At 40.0% G+C, this 26,821-nt stretch overlaps 2 protein-coding genes across 4 annotated transcripts in view; one reads left to right on the top strand and one right to left on the bottom strand.

Annotated features, from left to right (window-relative positions):
* Window positions 1-446: 446 nt before the first annotated feature.
* LARP6 (La ribonucleoprotein 6, translational regulator) lies at window positions 447-7,976 on the bottom strand. The gene is made up of 3 exons (XM_039390125.1): window positions 7,327-7,976; window positions 2,893-3,085; window positions 447-1,749 (listed from the first exon to the last, which is right to left on the bottom strand). The coding sequence occupies exons 1-3, from the start codon at window positions 7,515-7,517 to the stop codon at window positions 679-681; spliced, it is 1,455 nt and encodes a 484-aa protein (XP_039246059.1). The 5' UTR covers window positions 7,518-7,976; the 3' UTR covers window positions 447-678.
* A 1,600-nt stretch (window positions 7,977-9,576) lies between these two features.
* The window catches only part of LRRC49 (leucine rich repeat containing 49), a 49,423-nt gene continuing 32,178 nt past the window's right edge, over window positions 9,577-26,821 (top strand). For all 3 annotated transcript variants that reach the window (XR_005566784.1, XR_005566783.1, XM_027741792.2), the window contains exons 1-8: window positions 9,577-9,661; window positions 10,153-10,215; window positions 10,769-10,856; window positions 12,813-12,912; window positions 13,397-13,600; window positions 15,118-15,184; window positions 21,428-21,571; window positions 23,928-23,989. Coding sequence is in view for 1 of the 3 variants with exons in the window: in XM_027741792.2 (XP_027597593.1) it covers window positions 9,608-9,661; window positions 10,153-10,215; window positions 10,769-10,856; window positions 12,813-12,912; window positions 13,397-13,600; window positions 15,118-15,184; window positions 21,428-21,571; window positions 23,928-23,989 (782 nt within the window). In the remaining 2 variants the exon portion in view is untranslated. The remainder of the gene's footprint in view (window positions 9,662-10,152; window positions 10,216-10,768; window positions 10,857-12,812; window positions 12,913-13,396; window positions 13,601-15,117; window positions 15,185-21,427; window positions 21,572-23,927; window positions 23,990-26,821) is intronic.

The raw sequence follows: 26,821 nt of genomic DNA, 5'->3' as shown, positions 1-26,821 counted from the left end.
TAAGTATTTACACACTGCTCTTCAGGATCCCAGCTCTGCAAATGATGTAGTACATGAATGACTTATAGGTCTGTTTGGATGTTTAGGCATTTCAAAATAATACATTAAAGGAACGGATGCAGGTAGGGGCAGTGCACTAGCGAAGCGATTCAGCTGATTAAAAGGCTGGCACGTCCATCCTGTGAGGCCTAGAGAGCAGGTCACACTGGAGAGGAGAGGGCTCTGGGGCCAGATCTCATCAGTGTTTTTGAACACCTGATGGGAAGCAGTAAAGAACACGGAACTAGGCCCTTCTCAGCAGTACCCAGTACCGGAAAAGGGGCACAAACTGGAACATAGAAATTGCACCTGAATGTAAAGAAACACTTCTGTGGTTGTACATGGAAACATATCACCCGAACAGGCAGGGAAGTCTCTGTCTTCACAGATGCTCAAACTGCTCAGTGACTTCTTGTAGCTTGAGACAAGGAGGTGGACTGGGCAATCTCCAGAGATGCCTTCCAACCTCACATGTTCTGTGGAGAAAATATCCAAATATACAAATGATTAAGTCTCTATATGAATACAAAAGCTTGTAAAATTAAATACTGACTTAACTCAGTCACTGAAGTGACAATTTTTCACCAGGCTTGGTCACCAGCAGTTGGCTGACTTGTGAGCCTGTTTTTAAAGAAGAGTTTATTCACTCTTCATAGCCTTCCTTCTTTCACAGCCATTGTGGAATCCCTTGGTGCCATCAGGACCTCTAGGCAGCCTCAGTACCCCTACAGGGAGACCGTCTGCATTTTGTATTTTCCTAACCAACATGGGACTGCTGCTGGAACTCTTCTCTTGTGTGAGAGTTTGGGCTTTCCTTCTCTGTACCCAGGGGCTCCCAGAAGGGGTGATGCTGCTATCTGAGGAATAATCTGAACATTTCCTTGGGATTTCAGGGCTAGTGCTTGGGTTAAGCTTACTGTCTTCAGCCAGCGGAGATTTTTTTGTTACTTTCCTCAGGGAAGATGGACTGTTCCAAGGACTTGATCTGGGTGACACATTAGGACTCAAATGGTTATTTGGATGAATGATGGGGCTCAAATTACTCGCAGTGTTTGCTGCAGTACGTTTGCGCCCTGACAGTGGGGATGTGGGATTGCTCTCTGGGTCAGAAGAGCTGTTTGCTGAAGATTCATCACCAACAAACTGAAGTTCCTCTACTCTCTTATTAAGGGATCGAGTCTTCTTAAGACTCTTGCTGGAATCTTCATCGTGGTTCTTGTCTTTGGGAACTTTTTTCTTTGGCGGTTTCATTCCTATGAGGACAACTTTCATGCCAGTCTCTCTCTTTTCAGTGCACATTGAATCATGAGCACGTATGGCAGCATCTACTTCTTCAAATTCTATAATTGCACATTCCTGAGTTCCCAGCTGGGTGTACCGGTTGCTGACCCTCCTGATATCAGGTGGTAGGTCCCTGCCAGGCTTGAGAATACGAACTGATGAAATGACACCAAAAGTTACAAAGGCTTTGAGGAGATGCTCCATTATCCTTTCTTGCATGCATCCGTTTTCTTGCTTATTAAGAGCCTGCAGCTCAGAAATCATGTGGATGTCATACACCAGCAGCATCCTGGTAGGGACGTTTTCACTTGGAAACAGTGGAACTGGAGTCTTCCTTCGAACCTTTTTGTTGTCACCGTTGAGCTCAAGAGTGCCCGAGTACTTCAGTGCGTAGGCCGTGGTTCTCCAGTCACGGGTAAGGTGTTTCACCTTGGAGACAGACACAGGTTAAACACCACAACTGATCAAACCCACTCGGGTTTGATTACAGAATTTTAAGGCAGATCAAACCCACTCGGGTTTGATTACAGAATTTTAAGGCAGATGCAGTCTACAAACAGAAAGAGGGATTTAAGTTTCATGTAGCAAACTTGGTGAAAGAGCAAACCGTTTTCCTGCTGTAATGGGCCTCGGTGAGCTCTTGCAAAGCTCATGGCCTGTTGAATCTAATGGAAACAGGAACTGACACTAAAGCCCAAACTGGAAATCGTTACTGTATCTGAAAGCCTGCTCAAGGGATGCTTGGTCATTCCACATGTAGGTCTGAACCACGATCAGAATGTGTGTTCTTCTGGCAGGTTTATTTCGTTAAATTTGCCAAACAAGAAGTTTTGTCAAGTTTAGGACTTCATTGTCTTGAACTGTTTTTCCTCCCTCAAAACTCTCATCTTAAAAAACCCCCCAGACTTCTCTATTTCCTTTAAGTGGTTTATCTCTCACCAATATAATCTGTTTGAAGTGGTCTGAAGAAGCCAGGAGTGCCTCAGCTTCCAGACTGAAAAACTCTGCAAACTGTTAGGTGTAGAATCTTGATGAAGTATTTCTGTTGCAATTTTAGAAATTGGTTACATACACATATTTACATTGGTGTTCCTAATTTAAGAAAAAAATAATAGAACTCATCTCACCTTTAAGTGACTTCAGTTATCAGTTACTTTATACTACTCTTAATTTTTGGATCTTCATACAACTGCAAAGATCAGATTCACCATCCCTTCTCAGAGACAGGAATACAACTTTACCAGGATTACTCAGCTGCTCATGCATAGTTGACATAAAAATTCATTTTATCTGATGTCCCAGATGCTATGTTTTCCTCTCTCCCAGAATGATAATTTAAAAGCATACATGTTTTTAAGCCTATGACTTCCCTAGCCAATCATGAAGGAGTTCAGCTATTAAAGTTCTAGATGAGAACAAACCTAGCCATCGCAGCAAAACAAAATCAACCCCTTAGAGAGGCAGATAGAGACTGTAAAATCACCTCTATAAAATGTAATTTTCATCTCTCTTAATGTTTTTAGATGCATCAGGCTTACATGAGGCACTTCAAGTCTTAAAAAGTTAGCTTACCTTCTTAAAAGAAGTGAGGAGTTTAACACTGACATAGCCCATCTTATTTCTTCTCACATGTTTCAGGAGGAAGGCGTCTTTCTCAAGGTTCTCATCTGAGAAGTAATATTCAATCTGTGCTATTAATTTCTGGATCAGGTCATTTTCTGGTGGTTTCCAGTTCTGCTCAGAGTCGTCATCATTTTCCCCACCACTGGAAAATAATTAAATCATTTTTATCAAAAGATCATCTTATTATTAGTGGATTCAAATAGTTTTTCAAAATGAAAAGACATGACCACTTTACCAGTTGGTATTGCTGCTTCCAACTTACTTTATATATGGGCACTGAACAGTTACCACCCATCCATCTGGGACAGCTGGCCAGCTCAGAGGAGGAAGCTTTTCAGTCAGCATAAGGAGTCAAGTTCCTGAGATCATCCCCAAAGCTGATCTCAGGGCAGAATAAGCAGACATACACACTAACCTCTTGAAAACACTCTGCCAACTCAAATCCTCCACCAAAACATGAAATGAAGTTGCACAGGTACGTGGTACCATACAAAGCTCCTCCAGTGACAGTGTTTTATTTTTTAGTATGAAGATATTAAACATAGGCTTGACCTTTATGTGCTTCCTGGCTCACACATCTGAGGATGAATATCCCAACGTGATGCAGTCGTGATTTCTCAAGCCTCTTACCTGCATGAATGCAGGATCAGGAATCCAAAGAGTAAGCAGGACTGACAGGAGTGTTGCACTTTCAACAGGTCACTTCCAGAGTGACAGAGTAACATAACTAGCAGTTTTCCATAAGGGCTTTTGGATGTATGTGTGGTAGCAGCTCATGTATCTCAGGAAGTCATTCTCATTTTTTCTCTCCTTCCCATCATACTGACTAGGTATCTGTGCAAAATGGAGCACTACTGGGCATCCTATCCCAAAAGAGATACTGCAACCACGGGTTCAAGATGAACTCCTTGCCACGCACAGTTACAGCACGTTTGTTGCTGAAATAGCAATTTAAGTGGTCATTTCCATCTAGAATTGAGGCAAACGGCTCAGCCACAGGTGACTGTAATGCACAAGCCTGTCTTAAGCCAGAGTAATTTTTTAAGCTGTTAGCAATCCAGTTTTGTTACGGGACCATCATGAAAGTTTCTGTTAAAAAAATAAAATCACCCACTAAGTACCTTAGATCCTATAAATCATGTGTTACTTCAGTCTCCCACATACCTCATCAACAAAAAAAGGAGGAGCCATGCATTTGCCCAAAATTTTCTTAAATGGCTTTTGCAGAGCTTGTGAAATCACTAGGAAAGGGAGCAGGCATCACACTGGAGTCCCCTGAGGCTGATCTGGCAGGGAGGATGCAGCCTTGCTGAGTCACCCTGCCTTGAGACAGCTCTGTCCTGGAGATGAACTGGAGGCTGTGAGCGCAGCACTGCCTCGGCAGATGCTCCTTTTATGTCTGAAGGCCATGTTTAGGTCAGTGGGCTCTGCACAGGGACCATGCCCCCACCTGTGAGGGCTACAGCAGTTCTCTGGGACCTGGCTGTTTGAAGCTTCCAGTCCATTTACTTCTTATGGCTCTTCTGATGATAGGGCAGCACATCATGGCACGTATGTGGATACTTGTATGATCCGAGAAGTCCCACTGCTAAAATCTCCCTAGCCATTAATGGGGTACAGTTCAAAGGAAGGGTGAGAGAGCAAGAGAAAGAATTTACTTGGCAATGCCAGAAGTAGAGGATAATAGATGAAGTTATGATTAGGATAGTAAAAAATATTCGATGACCAGCTGTGGGTGCTGGTTTCAGAAGGAAGAAAACACCAGTGCTGTTTATTTTTCATTATTGATATTCCCTTACCCCACTACTCATTCTTCATTCATTAGCAATTCAGAATTAGTGTCAACACAAGAAACTTGGAACATTTCAGCCTTTTTGCATATCCACACTCTGCTAGGAAAAGCTTACCTTCAGTTCAGGATGGGGCTGTTTTAGAGAATATATTAGCACAGACATTTGCAGGTGTTGGATGGAAACAAAAAGGGGCATCATGCCTTAGAAAACAATAAAAATGAACTGCATGTTTGCAACGACCAGTGTTGTTTGCAACACATTGAATCAGAGCAAAACAGGCCTCATTGCACCTCTCACATATTGGTCACAGCCTGATAGTATTTGGCAGACAGCTCAGCTTTTACAAAATCCCATGGGCTCTTTCAACAGCCCTTGCTAAGTGCTGTATGGAAATGCCACCTACAGCAAATGCAGAAATTTGTAACTAGCCCCATATTAATTCATATTAGTGATCAACTGGTAGTACCTCTAGGGTATCAACTGTACTACAAAAGTAGATGATAAATCAATCCCAGTCGACACTGAGAATAAACCAAACCCTAGTAGTTATTCACAATTTTATTTCTTTAATATGCTTATCAAAACAGACAAAAACAATCTTTTAACCTGGTGACTCATCTGGCCATTAGTCACACAAGAAAACATATCTACATAGAGAGCAGATTTGGAGTTTTAAATATCAAGACTCACAAACAGTATATTAACTTGTTTGGATAGTGTCTAGCCTTTTGAAAAGTTTTAGCTGAGTCCCAAATGAATAAAGTATTGTATTAATAAGCAGTATGTGGTAATCTAATTTATGAGTTCCAACAGTACAATCTCTCCAAGGCAGTGCAAGTCTGTTAACAAAAATGTGGATACAATACTTGGTGCCTCCTTATGGAACGTGTGGCTGCAGCAATCATTCATTTTAATTTCTATTGTGAAACATTATCTTTTAGACTGACAACATCATAACAACATTCACTTTTCAAACTCACATTCATCCAAAATAAACTTGAGTAGAAATAGCTTTATTTCATGCACATGAGAACTACCTGTTTATTATCAACAGTCTGGAGATGGTTCTGAAGCACCTGGCAGCTAAAAGGCTGAGGACTGTATGTCACAAATACCCAGAGATTTCCCAAAGAACTGCAGGGCTTGACCACTGGGGAAACAGCTTTCATTTCATAAGTTATAAAACCTAGAAATTGAGGGGGGGGAAATTCAAATTGTCTGCTAGCTTCAGCTGGAGAGTGAGATGGCTCATTCCCAGCAGTTTTAGACCATCACTAATAATTTTCAAAATGCTTGTAAATAATTTCCTATCATATAAATAAGTGGCATTTAAGAGTAGCTATTGTGTGTTACAAAGCTTGAAAAAATAACCACCCTTTTTTCTAGTCTAGGCCAGGGCTAGAAGCTCTTACACAAGTAATACTATCACAGATAACAAATGTAAAGAATTTCCCAAAACAAAGAAATCAGTAATTGGAATGCAACACTGTAGACTGCTGTACATATTTATAAAAATAATAGTTGTATATGATTGTGGAAAAACTAAGCAGACTCAGCTTAAACATCCTAATTGTGCCTAGCTGTTTTCAACTCCTGTTTCTGTAGCATATAGTTGAAAATTTTGTCAGCTGCAAAAAATTCCCCCTCCCCAAGTAGCCCTCTGTAATTTAAAATAATACGCTGCAGTTCATTCTGAGTCAGTGCTAGGATATGAAGTTAGAGAATCAATTAGAAACGATAGATCTACAAACAGAATACTGGTTTTCTTGCTACTGTACGTAAATCTTTACATGACAATTTATTACTGCATCTGTACAGTACATTACTGAACGACATTAGTACAAATCATAAGATGAACTACAGCTAACGAGCATTGTCTCTCTGCATTTTTCTGGCACAAAAATCCTGGATGTGCCTTTTACTAGTAAGATAATCTGGTAGGCATCAAAGCAATTTCAGGCACCACTAGTAATTCCTACAACATACTACTGAGTGCAGACAGCACTACTGGCATTATCAAACAGTAAAACGCAGAGTATAAAGTGTCAGTTTTTTCTGCATTCCTAACGGCCTTGATTTTGTGTCTAGTCAGCTTGTTTCCAAGGCCATAACACGGGTCTGTCTGTCCATGTCTTAAATATCTAAGGAGATAACTCTGTCTGTATAATAAAATATCGAGTCCATGCAATAAAAACCAATCAACCAAAAAAAAAAAAAAAAAAAAAAAAAAAAAAAAAAAAAAAAAGCAAAGCACAACAACTAATCCTCAAAACCCTTTCTGTAAAAGGCAGTGAAGTGGCAGGGGGAAGCCGCGGCCCCGGCAGCTCCCTGGGGGGCGGAGGGGCCGCAGCCCGGGCAGAGCCATCGGTTCCCGGGCAGAGCCATCGGTTCCCGGGCAGCTCCCGCCCAGGTGTCTCCTCGCTGGGGGGGTTCCCGTCTCCCACCCGCCCCCTCAGCGTTGCATCAGCCGCGGCCGCTCCGTTACGTGGTGACCGCGGCGGCCCCGCTCCTCGGCCCGTTCCTCGGCCCCGCTCCTCGCCCCGCACGGCCCCGCCCGGGGCGCCGCCGGACCCCCTTCCTGGGAGCTCACCTGGAGCGCCCGCACCGCCCCGAGTCCTCCTCGCTGCAGCTGGGGCACAGCGCTCCGCCGCCCCTCTCCTCCTCCTCGTCCTCCTCTTCCTCCTCCCGCTCTTCCTCCTCCGCGGCTGCCTGGACGGCCACTCGGATCTGCACGGGGCCGCTCCCCGCAGCCCCGGGCTCAGCCGGCTCCTGCTGGGCCATGGCCGGGCTCAGCCCGCCGGGGCTGCGACAGCCGCCCTCCGTCCCCTCCCGTCCCCTCCCGCTGGGGCGGCGCTCCCGGCTCCACTCCCCCGGCGGAGTCGGACCCTCCTCCAGCGGTGCTGTGCCCAGGCCAGCCGGGCGGCTGAAGTGGCCTTCTCGTTGACGACTCCAACGGGATTGCTTTTATTTCATCGGAAGACAACGCGTTCCTCGCCGGAGAGCAACGTCTCAGCTTCTCGTCGCCTGGTACAGCCCTGGGGCTGAGTCGCTGTGCCCCGACCAGAGCGTTGCGTTTTAAGAGATTCGGAAAGGTTTCGCTGGGGTAAGTGTGGTTTTAAATGCCGAGGATGAGATTTGGAAATAAGAAACACGAGTGAACAAGGACATGATTGGATACGTGTTGTTTTTGTAGAGCAGTCTGCTCTATAATTCTGTATGGTACTTACACAGAATAAAAACATTCCCCCTTAAGAACTAATTAAAATAGAGGCCCTTTTTCTGAAACGCTTATACAGTGGTTATTTTGAACTTAAGAATATTGCACTTTCTTTCAGTAGACTGTTTCAGCTACTAAAGTGAAGTTAACATTCATGTTCTGAAGATTAGAATCAAAAACTTTTCAATTTTCCATGTAAATATTCATTCTTCAGTCAGGGAAGATCTTTTTTTCAATAGTGTCTAGACCTAAACTGTCAAGTATAACTTGGATCTTGAAGTCACAACTTCATTTGTGGCATCTTTGTCTGTATTACTTCAGTGTTTTCTTAAAAATTTGGATGGACGAAAAGTGAGGCTGCACTTGGGGCCAGTTTCTCTCATCCCTGTGACAAACAGTCCTCATGAGTCAGGTTTGTTGGCACGGACACATCCTGAGACTGCTCTGCCTCAGTGGGTTTGGATTATTTTTTAACGTGCCTTAAGCAATGAAATATTTTGTTTATGAAATACACTGACGTGCATCACTAAGCAAATCTCTAGTTCTCTGCTAATGGGACATTCTGTAATATGTCTTGGGTAGGGCATCGCTTTGCTATTGATGTCAGTGGGAGCAGAAATACAAACACAAAGGGCACATTTTAAGACAGTACAGACAGGGACTGTGGGTCTGATTTTGCATGAGTTCGTGGGAGTTGTTTGCCTCCCTGGGCAGGCACAAGGTCAGGACCAGTATGAGCAAAGAACTGTTCTGTGCTGCAGCTGACCTCAGGGATTTACATGTTTTGTGACCAGTCTGTGCCCACAAGGCAATTCCCTGAGGCAGAACCTCAGGGAAGGTACATCCAGCTTCTTGTCCTGTCAGGGGTTTTCACAAACAGCCACTCGGATGTAGAATTCAGAAAAATACAATTGTAATTCAGTAAAAGATAGACATGGGGCTCCTGGAGTGGATCCGGTGGAGGGCAATGAGGGTGACTGGGGAACTAGAGCATCTCTCTTATGAGGAAAGGCTGCGGGAGCTGGGCCTGTTCAGCCCTGAGGAAAGACCTCATCGAGGGTTATAAATATCTAAAGGGAGGCATCAGAGGGTGGACCGGACTCTGCTCGGTGGTGCTGAGCAACAGGACAAGAGGCAACAGGCAGAAACTGAAGTTCCACTTGAACATGAGTAAGAACTGTACTGTGCAGGTGACCGAACACTGGCACAGACTGCCCAGAGAGGCTGTGGAGTCTCCCTCACTGGAGATACTCCAGACCCATCTGGACACAATCCTGTGCCACGTGCTCTGGGATGACCCTGCCTCTGAGCCGGGAGGTTGGACCAGGTGACCCACTGCGGTCCCTTCCAACCTGACCCGCTCTGTCAATCTGTGGCTCTGTAATAGTGTCTTTTCACCACGCGGGGGGAACGCGGTCCGGCACCGGGCACAGCGGGGCGGCCGCAGGGCGCCACGTCCCTCCCTCCATCCCTCCGTCCCCTCACGCTTTCCCGCCCCTCGGCGCCGCCCCGGCCGGCGGGCGGGACGGAAGCGGCGGTCGCCGCGGCAACGGCGGGGCCATTTCCGACAGGGCGGCGGCGGCGGCGCGGGGCTGTGCGGGGCGTGGGGGCCGTGGGGGCCGTGCGGGGCTGAGGGACAGCGGCACAGCGGCACATGGTGCCCAGCAAGGGCCGCACCGGCCGGGGCCCGCGGGCCGCGCCCGCACCGGTAGGTGCTGCGGGGGGTGCGGGCGGGCGGCGGCTCCCCCGGCGCCGTTTGTGTGTGTGCCCCCTGCGATGCGCTGGGAGGGGGTGTATGAGCCATTCGGTGAAGGGGTTCTGTTAATCGTTCTGGTTACTTCGCACGTAGGTGCCACGCTTTGTCATTCAAACCCAAAGACTAGCATGTTCTGCCTTTTGAAAAGAGGCGTGTTTAAATGCAAGCGCTTGTTTTCTTCGTGATGAGAATTGCATCCCCGTGGAAGTCGTGCTTTCAGTGTATTTTTAAAACTAAAAACAGCGTGATTTTTTTTTTTAAAGCTAAAAATTATTTAGTGTTGCTTAGTACTGTGCTGTGTTCTTCATAATATTTTTGCAAAATAGTTCCTTTCTTGACACATTTTGCTGTTGAAAATGCCTGTATTGTTACATTTAACTCTTGGTGTTGATATCTGGTTTTAACAAACGTAGTATTTAATTTCTTTTTCTTTCAACTTGCAGGTTAATAATTGTGGTCTTCAGCTGGTTATCCAGACCTCATCAATACCAGATAAGAGCAAACCAGTAATTATTACCTTTTCTTGGATAACTGTATGAATTAAAGCACTTGTATGATGCATACAAATTTGTATGCTTTCAGATAGGAATTACCTTTTCAGTAGTCATTTGTTCACTTATAATATCTAATCTATCTGATAGTATTTTAGTAATTTATTTCATCCTCTCAGGGACATCTAAAGTAAAAACAGGGGAATGTACTCTACCCTGCCACAAACTTTATATATATATGTACATATATATATATATGTGTGTGTTTTCTTATGCTTCTACCTGAACCCCTCTTTCTCCTGTACTCCTTACAGGGTGGGATTATTTTTCTTTATTTAGTCAACTACATATGCATGTGCAGGTAACTTCCATATTTTCATTTTGGTTTTCAACGCTGAAGCTTTTTTCCTAAAAGAATGAGTAAACCTTTTACTGGAGAAGTTATTATTTTTTTAAATAATTAGTAGAATTTCCTGAGAATCCTAGTTACTACTGAGGTTGTGTTTGTCTGTGTAGGTGTTATTTGCATTTGAAAACTTTAACGTTTGTCTTAAATGTTGTGTTACAGTTTGAATTCAGGATAAATAAAGAACCGTCATCTTTCCACAACAGACTTCTGCAGCATGATCTGGAAAAAAACTACTCAGGAAGACAAGGTGATATTCAGTAGGGTTTGCTTTGTTTTTCTTTTGTATCTCTGTTTTATTAACCAAACAGTAAAGAGAGATTGTGTCATGATTAGAATAGGTAAGAGTGACAGCTTTTCCTTCTTGCCTACAGTAATTCAATGTCATTACTGTTGCATGACATCCTTAACTTGCTGTCCTGGTGCAGATGTCTTTTCTCATCACATGTTTTCCCCTCATGGAAGAGCATTCTTTCTTCTACCTATAAAGCCACAACCTATCAAGTGCCCTGCTGTTCGTTCCCTCAAAAAGCCACACAGTTCTGTAACATTTTATGGGACATTTAACATCTTAATATATTTAGATGAAATTAGTTTCTAATTCAGAACCCCAATATGAAAAGGTAGTTTTCCTGTTGTGCTTGTGTGCTTTTGGCTTTGAAAAGCAAGATATTGGTGATATCACTGCTAACTGTGGTGAGGACTGGAAGAGCTTTGAAACAGCATTTCTTGACGTGCTACTGCTGCTTGCCTGTCATGTAAAAACAGTGATTGGCTAGGATAGAAGATCAATTTAAATATTATGGCTATTCTTTATTCATTCTGGTAAAAAATAGAGACCAGCAGCCACTCAGAATGGGTTGATTTTTAGGGATATTATGCAACTTATGGAGTAAATGTAAGTCTGCAGCTTGGTTTTGTTCCCTGCGCAGGAGACCAAAGAGTATTAAGTCCTTTGGTGCATAATAAGCAGCTCTGTCTCCCAGTCCCATCCAGTCTGACAGAACTGTCTGGTTTGGAGTTGAAGCAGAGTACAGGTTCTTTATCAGGATTTGGTGAGACTTCCATTCACACCCCTACAAAATCCAGATCCTTAGTTCACATGCTTCAGGTAACACTGAGAAACATCAGTCTCTCTCTCTTTTGCTGGGTGCCTTACCAGAAGTGTTCCTAGTGCTCTCTTTGGGTATTAAGAGAGGTTAGTAGGTCATTGTCAGGAAGCCACTAGAAATATTTTTCAAAAATGTAAGATAGGCATTTAAACAGAGGCTTTTTATAGATCTTTCTGTGATGAAGGGGACCTTTCACACATGTCTTTAGGAGGATGACAGTAGAAGGAAAAAGGTCACTTTACTGCCATCCTGTCGTGTTTCAGACTGATTTTTAAATCCCTGGTCTTATGTTTATTGGCTTAAACACATGTGACACAACTAATTTAAGACTTTTGCAACAATCTTGATTTTTTTTTTTTTTTTAGTGTCTCCAGTTTTTTTTTCTTCACAGTTGTTTTGATTTTGAAGGATACATAATGTTGCTAGAGTAGCTAGTGATAAAATGTTAAGAGTAGCACTGAAAAGATTCTAAGTTGAACAACAAATTGTTTTACTCAAATAGCGGTATATTTTAGACAGTAATGAACTAACTCACTATAGCAGTTGTCTTTGTTTGTTGAAGAATTAATGTTTTTTCTGTTAACATTTGATTTATTTGAAGGAAGAGAATAAAAAAGAAAAAAAGGGGCAAACACATAGATGTGTTAGTGGTTTAGTTTCTAGTTCTATCAATATCCACCTGATCTGTGTCTTTAAATTTATCTTAAGTTGGGAAATACCTTCTTTAAGTTGAGATTCTGAAATTATGAAACAATTGCACAGCTTTATGTTAAAACGTCACTGGGTAATTCTAATCAAAATAAAAGCGTCTACAAAATATCTGCTTACAACAAATTGCTGACCAAAAATCTCTCAGAAATAAAACAAAGGGATGTACTTTGGAAAGAGGATTTAGGGGGATATAGTTGAAAACAAAAAATAGCAGGAAAGAAAACTGATAAATCGTAGTACTGAATGGAGGCAAAAAGCACTTTGTATACTATGTAATGCTTTGTTCTTAATAAGCAAGAAAATTTTGCATTTAACACCTGTAGTTAATGAAATGCACTTGCAAAGAAGTAATTCATATGTTCTCTGTATGATTTTTCTAATAGATAACACAAATTTTGGGAGCAGTTCATCAGTAACATTTCCTGTATTGCAACGCACTGCTGAGGAAAAAATCCTGAACTCTGATAGACTTACCCTGGAAAGGTGAGAAGGTGACAGTGCACATGCCACAGCACACTGATGCATTTATATTTCAGATGTCAAGTTCTATAAACCAAAGAGAAATTTCATAGACATGGAACACTGAATTGTGATATCAACTGTCTGTTTCTATAGTATCTGATGAAAAACTTAAAAAATTGTGAGGCCGCATCTGTTGAAATTTGAGTGTGGTCACAACACAAAACTTCCATGTAGTTTCCATGTAACAAGCAAATCTCTGACTAAGAGGAGAGGAATTCAGAAAATTTTGGAAACACTTCTGCTATGTTTTCATGCTGATTTTTTAATAGGTAGGAGGAGTTACTTTATTTACAGACTTTAATTAGCAAACCTAATTACCTTCATGTTACCTTAACTAAGATAATATACTTTCCTCTGGTCAGTCAGAATGGGTGAGTTGAAGGTGGGTTACCAATTTGTTACTTACATGTGTGGTTTGGTTTTTTTGTTTCTTTTTTTCTTCCAGGCAAAAACTGACGGTGTGCCCAGTTATTGATGGGGAAGATCATCTTCGTCTTTTGAATTTCCAACATAACTTTATAACTCGGATCCAAAATATTTCTAATCTTCACCACCTTGTTTTCTTAGATTTATATGATAATCAGATCGAGGAAATAAGTGGGGTTTCAACTTTGAGATCCCTGAGAGTCCTTTTGTTGGGAAAGAACAGGTAAAAATAATAAAACTAACTTAAAGCACCCTGCTTCTTTATGGTGTAACAACTGTGATCTGTCATTGTTTCTGTTACTTACAGTTCTCAGTTTGTGATGTTGCTTTGAGACCATCCCTAACACTTCCTAAGGGATCCTACTGAGAAAGGACACAGCTTTTGTGTGTCATGTTCTTCAGAAACTTCCTTTCTTACATATATTTTAGCAAGAATTCTGAAGTACTTTACATGTATCCATCTAATCTTCTATTTTGATCAGCTGTTAAATATGTGTTCTTAGATTGGCGTGACAGATGGAATGTCTTTTCACATCAATTGGAGCATTCATTGATTATTTATAACCTACAGGAAGTATTTCTGCCTGATGTATTTAGCTGGGAAAAATACCAAGCAGATGAGTCATGAATTTGATGCTTACTTATTGATTCTGATCTTTAAACCTCTAATACTGATAATTTAATAGAAATATCTGTGGAATTGCTCGCGCACCTAAGGGCTGTGCTCTCATCTTGTTAACTTTCCTTATTTTCTTTATATTCAGTGTAGTGGGAAGTGGTGAACAAATTTCAATTATAAATAGATTATAAAGAATGTACCTCCCAATTCAGCCTGTATTCAAACCTGACAACTTTCAGTAGTGCAGTGTATTACTGGAGCTAATAGCTTTGGTATTAAAAATCTCACTTGTAGATATCAGTTTTGTTTATAGTAAAATACTGGGGCATGGGAACTATAAATTTAAGGTGAGGAATTACTTTCCATATCATAACCAGTGCAGTGTAGCCTGTTTGCCTAGAGGGATAGTTTGCCTGTTTGTTTTGGGGATAGTTAGGACTAACATACTCAGGAGTGATTGATTACAGGTCAGACACAGTTGAAAGCAACTTGTTTTCAGCTTGATCTGTATGTGATCTTTGGTTACTCTTGAAGCAAATGCTTAACACACATGTGTGTAATATCATCAGCCAGTAGATGATGCTGTTGAGAATATAATAGCCTAGGTTTGGAATCTGAGAAAATAGGACAGGACAGAGAAGTTTTAAGAAAATGAAGTTGTTCAGGTAAGAAGACGTACTGCCAAACCTAGAGATCTCTCTTGTCTAGAAAGGGCTTTCAGGGTTTTTTTAGTTCTGTGTTCTTTTAACAAACTCTCAAAAGCCTGTGTCACTACAGTTTTTCATTAAAATGGTTTGAAATTAGCTGTTTACCAGTAAGATTCTTTTTTTAATTACTATTATTTAGGTATCTGGATAGGTTGGTTGTCGACTTTGTTTTCTAGGGGAGCAAGGATTCCTTCCTTTTTCTCTCTCTAGAAGAGCCACATACATACTGCTGCTATTGCATTATTGACAGTCAGGAAGGTAATAGTCTAAGGCATACTCATTTATTAATTTTTTTTCATGGTTCAGAACTTTGTTATTCTTCTGTTACTCTCGGTAGTCAGGAAAAAATGGCTAATGAAAGATACTTTTAATCTAATATTAAAAATAATCTATGTCGTAATTGAAATCTTTCAGAATAAAGAAGATCTCAAATCTGGAGAACCTAAAAAACCTTGATGTTTTAGATCTCCATGGAAATCAGGTATAGTACAATAACTTGATTACTTATTTTTCTTGTGTAGACATCACGTGTGTGCTGTGCCTTTTACTAAAACTATTGTTTCTTGAAAGGGAACTGGTGGCAAATTTTTCAACTTTTGAGGTCACAGAAATAAGTAAATTAATAAAAGGGGACATGGTGTTTATTTTGAATCTTTGTATTAAGTCTCTTGTAATTCCAGCCTTGTACTTCAGGAGAGTTTCAGCAGTTAAAATTGAGTCCACTGGGTGTAATAACCCTCACACCTACACAATAGTCATCTACCACAAGTATTTGTGGTGCAGTTAAAGTAACACAGTCTTGGAAGTCATATAAAATTTTAAGATCCCATTGATTGTTGTGTTGTTTCTACTGTTGGTGGTCTTACAAAACCAGATCCCTTACATATATGTGGAAGACTTAAATTTGTGCAGGAAAAAGCAGAGTGGGTCTGAGCTCTTCGTTGATTCGTGCTTGTGAAGGGACTTAGGTCACTTAACATCTGTTCAGGTTCTTCAATTTGATACTAAGCAATCATTTGTGCTTCAAGGGGTGCAGAAAGCTTTAGCTGTAGTACATGTAAGAAGATTTTTTGTTTTTAATGGGTACGTCAGAAGCAGCACGGAGTATCAGGGGCAAGCTGGATATAGTATTCTTTGTCAAATAAATTCAAACCACGTGTAATACAAAATGTCCCATAATTCAGATGTTTAAAACAACATGTGGTTATTGTGACTGTATAGGACCAATGTGTGAGTTCTCTGCATTCCTCTTTTGACGGTTTTAATGTCTTACTGATTTCTCTGTGTGTGTTTATTCTACAATTGCTTGACAGTGAAGAGTGGAAATGCTTTAAAAAAAAAAGACAAAGACAAGCCAGCACTATAGGGAGTTATTGTTAAAAGTGCTGCAGTAAGTTTGGGGCTGCATTGAGTCACACCAGGCAAACAGTGTGTGTGTTAGGCAGTGGCAGAGGCAGTCTAGGACCAGATGGTGACAATGCCCTTGGAGTCTTGGCCATCTCCAAACGTGTTCATTCTAAGGTTTTGTGTGGTTATCATCCTTTTCTTACTGCTGTTGGAAATTTAAGGGGAGTTATGTTTTTGATAAAAATACTTGCAGATAAAGCTGTGCCAGTCAGCACACTTTCACAGCACAGAAGAAGGAATCACTGATGGAAATGAAACACATCATGCACAGCTCTTACAAGTTACTGTGATGTAGATTGGACTTGTTTTTCCCCCCTTCCTTTTTTTTTTTCCCCTTCAAGTATCTGTACAACTCTCTTTACATTAATTACAACTTCACTAGGAGTTGTGGGCATAGTGCCCAGCTGGCTGTTGCTAGATCAGCTTCATAATGATAGTCCTACTTTGATCCAGAGAACATAACAAACTGACCTATGTAAGGAACTAATACTGTGGAATATAGTAAGTTATTTTGGTTTTCAGAATGTTTGAATCATAAATGTATATGTGAAGGGCACAAATGTTAAAAAATGGAATTGGGGGTTTTTTGCATTTTTTTTGGTGGGTTTATTGTATTTTTTTTCATGGAAAGACCTAATAAAGACTCCAAACTTCATTTCTATTAATAAATTACCTTTTTGTTCCTTTCCAGTTTAAAGATATGCAAGTTATCCCGTTTAGATTCTTTTTTCCTGTCTTTGAGAAATTCAAAATTTGAAACACCAGTCTGCTGTACATAGTATTAGTTCTTTTTGAAGGCATAATGAAGGGAAGAAATGCTGGTGTATCTGCTTAGTGTATTAGTGCCCTGTTTGAAGGCTGTTCTTTGTTGTTGTTGTTTGCTTATGTAACAGTGAATAAGGGGCTCTTTTAACTCTACTTAAATTTGTGGTATTTTTATTTAGGGCAGCCTTCTAGTCTATCTTAAGAGATATTTCTTCTACATTGTAAATTTTTGAAGAACAGATTTCAACAGCAGAATTGGCTGTGAGAACTTCAAAATACGGTTTCCAGTGTTCCAGAATGTAACAATTTAAAAAACAGATCAGTAAAATTAGAGCCAGCCTTATGTCAGTGGTGTTCTGCAGAAGGACAACAATCATTGAGCATTGTTAATTATGCTCAGAATCATTTCTATGTTCCCAAGTGATCCCAGATGATCGTTGAACAATGACCTTGTGTCCAAGTTATAGTAAAGTATTGGAAATACATTAGGCTATCAAAAAATGTTAGCTGTTTTCATTATACACAGTAGTTCTATGTAAGATGAGAGATCTCAGTGGGCATCTGAGTAGATTGTTGTGGTTTAACCCCAGCCAGCACCTAAATACCAGCAGCCCCTGGCTCACCACCACCACCCCTCCCTGCAGTTGGACAGGGAGGAGAATCAGAAAAACAGGTGAAACCTGTGTGTTGAGGTAAGAACAGTTTAATTGGATCAAATTAAAATCCAATTCTAAAGATAATAACAGTAATTGTAATGAAAAGGAGAAAGAGAGATGACTAAAACCCAGGAGAAAGAAGAGGTGAGCAGTTAACTGCTCTCCACATCCTGACCAATGCCCAGCCTGTCCACAACAGGGAACTGGCAGTTCCTGGCCAACTCCCCTCAGTTTATACACCAAGTGTTTCATGGCATGGAATGTCCCTTCGGCCAGTTCAGCTCAGCTCTCCTGGCTGTGCCCTCACAACTTGTGCCCCTGCTCATTGGCAGAGCATGAGACACTGGAAGGCCTTAACTTAGGGAAAACACTGCTTAGAATAACTGAAACATCAGCATGTTGCCAACATAATTCTTGCACTAAATTTAAACCAGCACTGTAACAGCTATTAAGAAGAAAACTAACTCTATTCCAGCTGATGGGGAATATAAATACTCAAATAGGACGTGTCCAGAATATGAATATTACTAATTTTATTTATCAAAAATAGTTCTAGAGCCTAGCTAGAACTTATTTATTCTTGTTAGTGTTCATGAAGTAGTAGCAGTTAAGAGGAAAGCTGGATTCATGTTTTAGTCTTAGTCCCTCCCTTCCTCTCTCTGGGAGTGTAAATCAGTCCTGCAGATGGAATGCAGATTGGGAAGCTTCTAAAGATGTAATGTTTCCAAAAGGTTGGAGGTGAGGAAAAAGAGAAGGAGAAAAATTTCATTTTTGTTGACTTTTGGGAAAGTATTCTGGTTTATTTGCATGCTGGGTTCTTTGGATGATATGATTTGCTCAGAACTTAGAAACTTCTCCTGCCAAGTGAGAAATATGCTGGGAACCAGATGTACTTTAAAACATTGAGGTATAGTATTCCACAGTGCTAAATGATAAACCTTGTATGATTTTTTTCTCTTTTTCAAATCAAGTTTTTAAATGCATTATACTTAAAAAAATCTCTTCATGTAATAAGTGGTCAAAAGAAAGTTAACCCCCACCCAGTGTTATGTCTAATGAAATACTGCACTTAATGCATATGCCTCACAAAAATGACAAAATATGAATTCTTTTGTCATACAACTACTCTTTACCTGTGTTTCTACATGATTTATTAAGGCTCTTGATATTAATACTGCCCAGTAAAAGTTTGTAAGAATACAGCATTTTAGTACCACTGATTGAATTTTCACATAGAGACTCTGTTTCTATGATTAACACACTAATATGGACACAGGATACTGCATCATTCAGGGACCCTACTCAGGAATTTTATTCTAGAATGCTTGAAGTATAAAAAGTCATTGGAGTAATTTCTTGTGTTCTGTTTAGTTCTGTGAGTTACTTTTCTTGCCAAAAGTTCAAGATATAAGTAAAAGGACAAATAACAAAACCTGATTTTTTCAGACGTGAACTTCTTTTCAGGAATCTCAGAAATGTTTTTTAAAAGATGCAACTTTTGTGCATTTAATTATTTGTGCAGTTTAATTATTAATGAGTGATTATTGAGACAAAAAAACCTTCTTCTGAGCTCTGTTTCATAGCAAAGTATTCAAAGGTACAAGCAAACAAGAAAACAGAAGTGGTTTTGTTCAGTGTTTACAAGTAGTCTTTGACTTGTATACTTGAAAAGGCAAATAGAAATGGTTAACAATCCTTTTTTATTTATAATTAATAGAAAACAGACATAGATATAATTTCTTTACGATATTATCAAAGTGTTACTTGAATCACCCAAAAAAAGGTGATAATAACTTGTATTATTCCATATCTAATAGTATATATGAGAAGCTGGTGTCCCTTCATGTGGGCATGAATAATTGAAACAGGAAATCCAGTAGAGTTAATCTGGAAATTTAGCAAAGTGTGAGAGTATCTCTATACATTGCTGATGAAATCATTATCTTTGCAGTAGCAATAAAATGCCAGGATTAATATTCCACCCTGTGGCATGCAGTAATTCTGGCTAAGCAGATATCTGCAGAGGTCTGTGCTCTTCGTGCCAGCCATCTGCTCTCAGCATTGCTTTTACAAGTTTTTTTTTTGTCTAAATATATTCTTCTAAATGGTGGCATTTTCTGTTCCTCTTGCTGTAATACTTTTGTATCCTGATAATTTTTTCCCCTGCATAAAATGCACGTAAGTGGATAGTTTAATTAGCACTTGAATCAAAAGCAGGCTTAGGATGTTATTTAATTTTGATCTTGGTGTCTACTTTGGTGTGTTTTTTAATAGAAAAATTGCTGAAGTACTGTTTATAGCAGCATATTCCAGTCATATGCCACAGACATATGTGGGTACATACATGAAAATTACCAACTCAAACTGTTAAATAATAGCTGCCTTGCCTCTTCTATTCCAGGAAGTGTCAGGAACTTGCTGTAAACTGGCACAGCCAGGGCTGTGCTGGTCTAAAGCCCCAGGAAGTTCACTGTCCCTGGGAAGGTGACACCAGGGAAGGTGTGCCCGAGGACTGGGCGTTGGAGGGGGCTTGCAGTGGCCCAGCAGATGATCATTCTCCTTGAAAGGGACAATGTTAGGACATTGTTAGTAGCTCTGTGCCCTGTATCCTTGGATGCACTGCCCCACAGGGTGGCTGGCTGGAGTCTTTTCCACAGGAAAACCTGCTGCCTTTTTGCCACACAGCACAGGTTTCACCAGGAGTATGACAAGCACATTCCCCATGCAGTGGCTGTGCTTCCCCTTCTCCTTGTATGCAAGTCATGCATAAGTGTCTGCATGGGGGCTGGAGGACAGACCACTGTGAGAAATCTGCATAGACAACCTTGTGTGGATCACTGAGGAATACTAACAGCAGGGAGGGAACCCATATTGTGTCACCAGAGCAGTAATCAATGCCTTTGTAAAACACAATTGTTTTTCCAGAAGTTAAACATAAAATTAAGGATCATTAGCTATTTTTACTCTTTTTATTACTTTTTTTTTTCATTGTCACCTGAATCTTTAGAATAGGGTATAAAGTATAAAAGCAAACGTCTGGCAGCTGCCTGTTTACTGTAGCTCAGTCTCTTTGTTTGATCCCTGCATTTTCTAATCCCAGGAAACCATGAGTTGCTGAAGTGCTGAGGACTGTCAAGCAGATGTGCTGTGTATCCCAACTAAGGATGCTGCTGCTTCTTTCCTAACTTTTGAGTATGTCTTTCTGATCCCAGCGATTACCTGCTCATAAAACTTCCTTTCAAGCTGCAATTTCAAATAGTTGTTTTCTTCTTCAGAGGCTGTGGGTGCTACTGGCCCCTGCCTCACAGCAGGTGAGGCATGTCCTCATGACCTGCTGCAAAATCTGTCTGTGGAGCCCCTGTAGATAGAGCTGTGAGTGCTGCTGCTGACTTAAAGAGTCATGAAGGGAAATTGGTGCAGAGTTCTGTGATGGTGGGAAGGTAAGATGCTGCTTATTCTTGCAGCATAGGCACCAGGAGATTTGTTTGAGTGTCTCTGCAGACAAATTAAGGGTGAACCATGCACAGAATTTCCTTATTTCAGCATACCTTGGTATCATCAGTGTTGTCTTGGTTTTATGGTGTCTTTGAGATTGCTGCTGCAGAGCAGCACAGCTGAAGTAACCTGATTTCTGATGGCAGGAAGGAAATGTTGACTGAGGTTTACTGCAGCGTGGCCAGAAGGGTATTGGTGAATATTCATTCTGAGTTTCTGGCAGACTGTAACTTGTTTTCAGCTGTTGGATATGAGTGTCATGGTTTATGAAAATCCACAAGCACAGTATTGCATTAACTCAATTGTTCATGTTTACTTTTTTTACAAAAAGTATGTGCAATGTGTATCTATTTTATATCCATTTAAACCACAGTGAGCATCTTTATCATACTCTTTCACAGATTACTAAAATAGAGAACATCGGTCATTTGAGTGAGCTGAGGGTGTTAAACCTTGCCAGAAACCTACTGACCATTGTAGAAAATTTGAATGGACTGGATTCCCTCACAGAGCTCAACCTTCGTCATAATCAAGTCTCTGCTATAGTAAGGAGCAAAACTCTTTCATTTTTCCTTTTTTTCCCCTTTTCTTTGATTTTGACAAAATGCACTATAACTTCTTTAAACCGTATCAGCATTTCAGATTTGTGAAATCTTGTGTTTTCCTGTGTTGTGTCACTCATGTTTTTCTCCTGCAATATTTCAGTTCACAACATCAAGGTGAAAAAAAGAGAAATTAATTTTTGGTGTTATTGTCTTTAAATGTGATCAGGGAGGCTGGACTTAGGTGGCCTTTAAAGATCCCTTCCAACCCAAACTTTGCTATGATTCTATGATGACTTGTAGTGCTTCAAATTTTGAAATCTCATGACGTTTCTCTATCAGGGGGGTAAAAAGAGTTTCTGGAGCAGATTTGTGGTCTGCATACAAATTTAGATACTTTTCTTCCACACAATTTTGTTTTCTAGAAACAGTCCCAATTTCTGTAGTTTAGCTAAGCAGTCAGATCATCTTAAATTTCATGATCTTAAGAATGTTTCTGAGGCAAATGCAGAGAAAAGAGGTATTGATCATAAAAGCAGAATTTCCCAGTTCAAGTTTCAGCCTAGCATTGTAAGTCTTCATGTTCTAAAAATAAAGTTTTTCACTCCGCAATTTGAGCTGTAGTTCAGGTATGGCAAGTACATTCTTTGAACAAGAGCCTTTTAAAATAAAACAGTATTTATTTATGGCTTGTATGGCATTAAAAGCACGAATCTATACATACCATGAGCTATGAAACAACTACTTATTTCCTTGTTGTGAATTAGGGACACTGTTTCTTTGAAAGACTGATCTACTTGTTTGCTTTGAGGTATTAAAAGTTTAGAATTTTGGATTTTGTCACCTTCAACTTGATCTTAGACTTGAAGGAGGACTGCTCAAGGTGTTCACCATCTTTTCACAAAAGAGCTCCTGCCTTCTATGTCTACTGCCCTATAAGACTTTGTATAAAAACTGAAGTAACTGGAGGCTTTTTTTTTTTTAATAATCCTACCTAGTGTTTGCTGTCACACCTGTGAGACTTCCAACATATTTTACAGGGCAGCAACATATCATTTTAGTTATGGGAATTTGTCTTCTCCAGTGATTAGTTGAAATCATTGCTGCTAAAGAATTATCATGTGCGACCCTATAATGCCTGTCTTCATGTGTATGTCCACTGATGTCATGTGTGCCCACCCCCCCTTTAGGCATCAGCACTGAGTAGCCTTAGGGCAGAGGGGATGTCCAGATGTAATTCTCTTGTGAACTCCAGCTTTCCATGGTCTGACCTGTGAGGATTCAGAGCAGCTCTAACCAGGAGTTTTGCAGCTGCAGACTTGACCACGTAAGCCCTGCTCGCTGTACCCAGCAGGGACTCTCAGCAGCCCTTGGTAGCTCACATTTGGGGTTTCAGTAATAGCAGCTCCGTGGTTTGTTTAGAGCTGCCTTTGTTCACCTGTTTGGTTGGAATGAACTGGTTCTGGAATGCTCTGTAGATGTGTCACAAATCTTATGGAGGGAGGAAGAGCTCTAGATTTGATCGTGTGGCCAAAATCAAGGCAGGGAGCTCTGATGCTCCTTTCCATTTCTGAGCTTTGTGTCCCCTGGCTTCAAGCAGGGTAAGGAGATGCAGGCTTGGAACAGAGGAGTTAGGTGTGCAGGCTGAATGGTTTGAGTCACTGCACACTGTGATATCTGTCTGTTATGGGTTTATATTTCACAAATGAAGTTACTTGATATGTTAAATGATATTACTTGATACGTTTCATCTTACTAATATTTGAGCTATTTGCTGTTTACAGGTTTTCTGCAAAGGTCTTTAGTGGCATATATTAAATTTACAGTTGCTTATTCTGGAAGCTCGCTCCTTTTTGAAAATGTTAATTGTAGAGGTTGTAAAGGTGACAGAGTCCTTCAGATCATTCTCTGACAGAAGAGTCACTGCTGTTTGGTGGTGCTACTTGCACTGCTGTATTGCACTTCAAAAACCTTATTTCAGCAAACCTTTTTCTTTTCTTTTTTTTTTTTTTTTTTTTTTTTTTTTTTTTTTAGCGTGTTTATCCTGCAGCTTAAATGCTGAGACAGCACCCTGGCTTGTTTCCCAAAAGCCTGTTCAAAAAGCAGCAGCAGCCCTATCTTCTTTTTCTTTAACATCATTTGCTTTGCAAGTGATGCAGCGTGTTCTGCAGAGTGGGGATCTGCACTGAAACACTCCCTTGCAGTCTGCACTGGGGAGAGATGGAGCTGCACCTTCAACAGAAATCGATGTTGCAGCAAGGTTATGGCATCCAGAAATGAAAGTGTCTCATCAGGCCAGGTAGAGAGGTTCAAAAGCTACTTCAGCTACTGAATTTGTGCCTCTATCTCTTCCTTCTAGAAAGATGTGGATACTTTGCCCTGTCTCCAGCGTCTCTTCCTCAGCTTCAACAATATATCTAGGTAAGGGAAATAGTAGTTTGCTTCCTATCAGTAATTTGAAATATCCTATTGGAGCTGTATTTCATTACAGTTAAAATTCAAACACTGTGAGTAAAGATACTTTTCTTCTCCCCCCTAATATATCAGATAACATAACCAAGCCATTGTGTATTTTCTAATTTAAACATGAAAATTCTTTAAACCCTTTGCATTTAAATGTTAGTTGTACTATGAGTATTGTACCAAGAAACATGTATTTTTAATTTAAAAATGATCATACTGTTTATAGGGGTCAAAATTAGACGTGGTTTTGTGAATGTGTTGTTTTACTGTTAACCTAGATGTCTGTTAGAGCAACATTATGCAAGGTACAAATTATGCCTAAAATACCATCCCTGTATTTATGGAGTTACACAAACTGCTGAGTCAGATTCTGCTTACAATGGGGAGATTATGTCATGCTTGTATTTTACTTTTCCATATATTAATAAAGTCTGAAAGGTATATTCATGGTTCCCTTTCAGACCAGATGCAGAAGCAGAATAGCTCAGTTCACAAAGCAGGTCTTCTATAGTTTCAAGTAACTAAGGGCATTTTGTTATAAATAGAACCGTTTGTCTTCTGTGCCTTTTCATATTAATGCATTTTTCGAGTCTGCCTTTATACTCATGCCAGTATTTAAACAAGAAAAAGTGCCTGCATTATCTTCAGTTTGGTATGTCCTTTTTTTAATCCCTTGATCACCAGCAGCTTTCTTTGTTTAGAATCAAATAATTGAATGTGGGGTAGGGGAAAGAGGCTTCATGTTCTAATTACTGGAAATGCCTTGCTGTTCTTGTGCTATCTGCTTTCCCTGTAAAATGTTGTGCTTAGTGTGGGCTTTTATTGTAACAGCTACTCAAACATTTCATGCTGACCTGCATTATGTTTTTTGCAGACAGCTCCAACCTACTTGTCTGTGTTCCTTAGGCTCTTAAAGTACAAATGCAGTACATCATCTTAAATACTCATGGCTATTAAGCACTTTAAAAAAAATTCAAAGGTGAACTGCAGGGATCTTTAATATGCTCTTCCCTTAGTTAATTAGCTAGCCTTTTTATCTTATGTTTTCAGTTGGCATAATGAAGAGGAGGGTTTAGCGTTTTGCTTCTCTTGAATAATTTCCAGAATTGAGACTTGCCTTTTGTTTCTGGTTTTCTAAAAAAAGGTCTCAGGTTGGCAAGAGCAAGGAGGGGACTGCAGTAACTGCCTCCCTTGCTGTCGGGGAGCATCACTGCAGTCAGTGCAATTTCCATCTCTTTTTACATACTCGGTATATTTTGTGTCTCTTTCTGACTCCTTTCTCAAATTGTTTTATGCAAATTCCTGGTATTTTTACAGTGTTCAAAGAAGGGAAAATGTTCTGGTTTTTTCTGTGAGGTTTTGAAATAAATTTCTCAAAGTTCATGTGATCAGTAGCTTGCTTCTTCGTCCTGTATCATAATTTTTGTTATTTATTTATCGGGGCTTCAATTGAGCTATTAATAAATCAACTCAGTTTTCATGTAAGCTAGAAATATTTATTTAGAACATGTGTGCAAATACATAATTTAGTTTTAATTTTCAGTTGGAATAGGTATAAAACCCCTTAAGGTTAAACAAAAGACTTTGCTCTTCTATAAATTTTGTGCACATATGTGGGTAGATAGGTGGATGGATAAGTTTAACTCTTTATTTACTAGTCATTATTTTAAAACAAATTAAAAATTTCTTTTGAACACATTTAGCTTGGATTTTTTAAATAGCAAACTTTTATTACATATTGCAGTTCTGAAGGCTAAAACCCCCATTAATTCCTGATTTTGAGTTATGTAGTAGATCTGTCCTCAAGCAGGAAAATGATTAAATATACAAGATATTCTTGACTGTCTGTTTTTGATGCTTGGCTTGATACTGTTTGAACTGACTGAAGAAGTTCTATGTAACCATAATACTTGTGAATTGCTGTGCTCCATCTGAACATTCTTACACCCCTTTTAAATGATTTTATGTGCTTTTGAGTTTAATGTGTGCCATGTGGTAAAATGAAGAATTATTTTCCCTAGAAACAGCCACAGAATTTTCTTTGACAAGCAAATTGGTGCACAAATACTCTCATTCATTTATCTGTAGGTGCATAGAAAAAACCTGCAAGTGGAAACAAACAAAAAAATTGCCAAAACTTGAATATGTTTGTTACAGTTTCATGAAAATATTTTATTAATGCTCCTTTTTAAAAAATAGCATTTTTCAGGCAATGGTTCCGTGGAAAGTTTTTCTTGTTCCTGTTTTTGTGTGTCAACAAAAATCCTTGAATCTTACATTGACACACACTGACATATTGAATTAATATTTCAGCAGAAGACTCGGGAATGCCATTTAAAATTGTCACTATTTAAAGCATGAGAATCTATCGTGGGTTGAATCACTATTTTTTTTTTACCTCACGCCTCAGAGGAGGGCTCAGAATCCTGCTGCTTCTCTGCAGAGCAGTCAAGTAAAACAGGATGCATTGGCAAGATAATGGAAGTGAAAACCAAATGCTGTAGGAGTTGCTGCTGGTCTGAAACAAAGAAGTCCTGGTTTTGGCTTCAACCCAAAAATACTTAGCAGTTGCAAACTGAAAGTGTTCATAGCTGATGGCTGAAGGTAATACATATATATCTCCAGAACTATATCCCCCTTATAAAGAAGGGGTGGATATCCCATTTTGAATTTGTCTTGTGGTACAGGGAAAAGGTTGCAGAAACTTTTTCAGGAAAGATATGCCACTGGGATTCAGGAAGAGGGTTAGTGCTCATATTTTCAGATGTGACACTGGGAAAGACCGTTTTT

Source organism: Pipra filicauda, unplaced genomic scaffold (genome assembly GCF_003945595.2).
Source record: "Pipra filicauda isolate LSUMZ 115617 unplaced genomic scaffold, ASM394559v2 scaffold7_size6619720_pilon, whole genome shotgun sequence".
Taxonomy (NCBI): domain Eukaryota; kingdom Metazoa; phylum Chordata; class Aves; order Passeriformes; family Pipridae; genus Pipra; species Pipra filicauda.
Note: the sequence above shows the minus strand (reverse complement) of the source record. Positions and strands in the feature narration are given on the sequence as shown.

Bases quoted from the DNA above. Each gene is read 5' to 3' on its own strand.
- LARP6 (XM_039390125.1), bottom strand. From the start codon at position 7,517: ATGGCCCAGCAGGAGCCGGCTGAGCCCGGGGCTGCGGGGAGCGGCCCC. The intron at 3,086-7,326 runs GTGAGCTCCCAG...ATTATTTTCCAG, and splicing joins GGGCGGTGCGGGCGCTCCAG to TGGTGGGGAAAATGATGACG. The intron at 1,750-2,892 runs GTAAGCTAACTT...TCTGTCTCCAAG, and splicing joins TCCTCACTTCTTTTAAGAAG to GTGAAACACCTTACCCGTGA.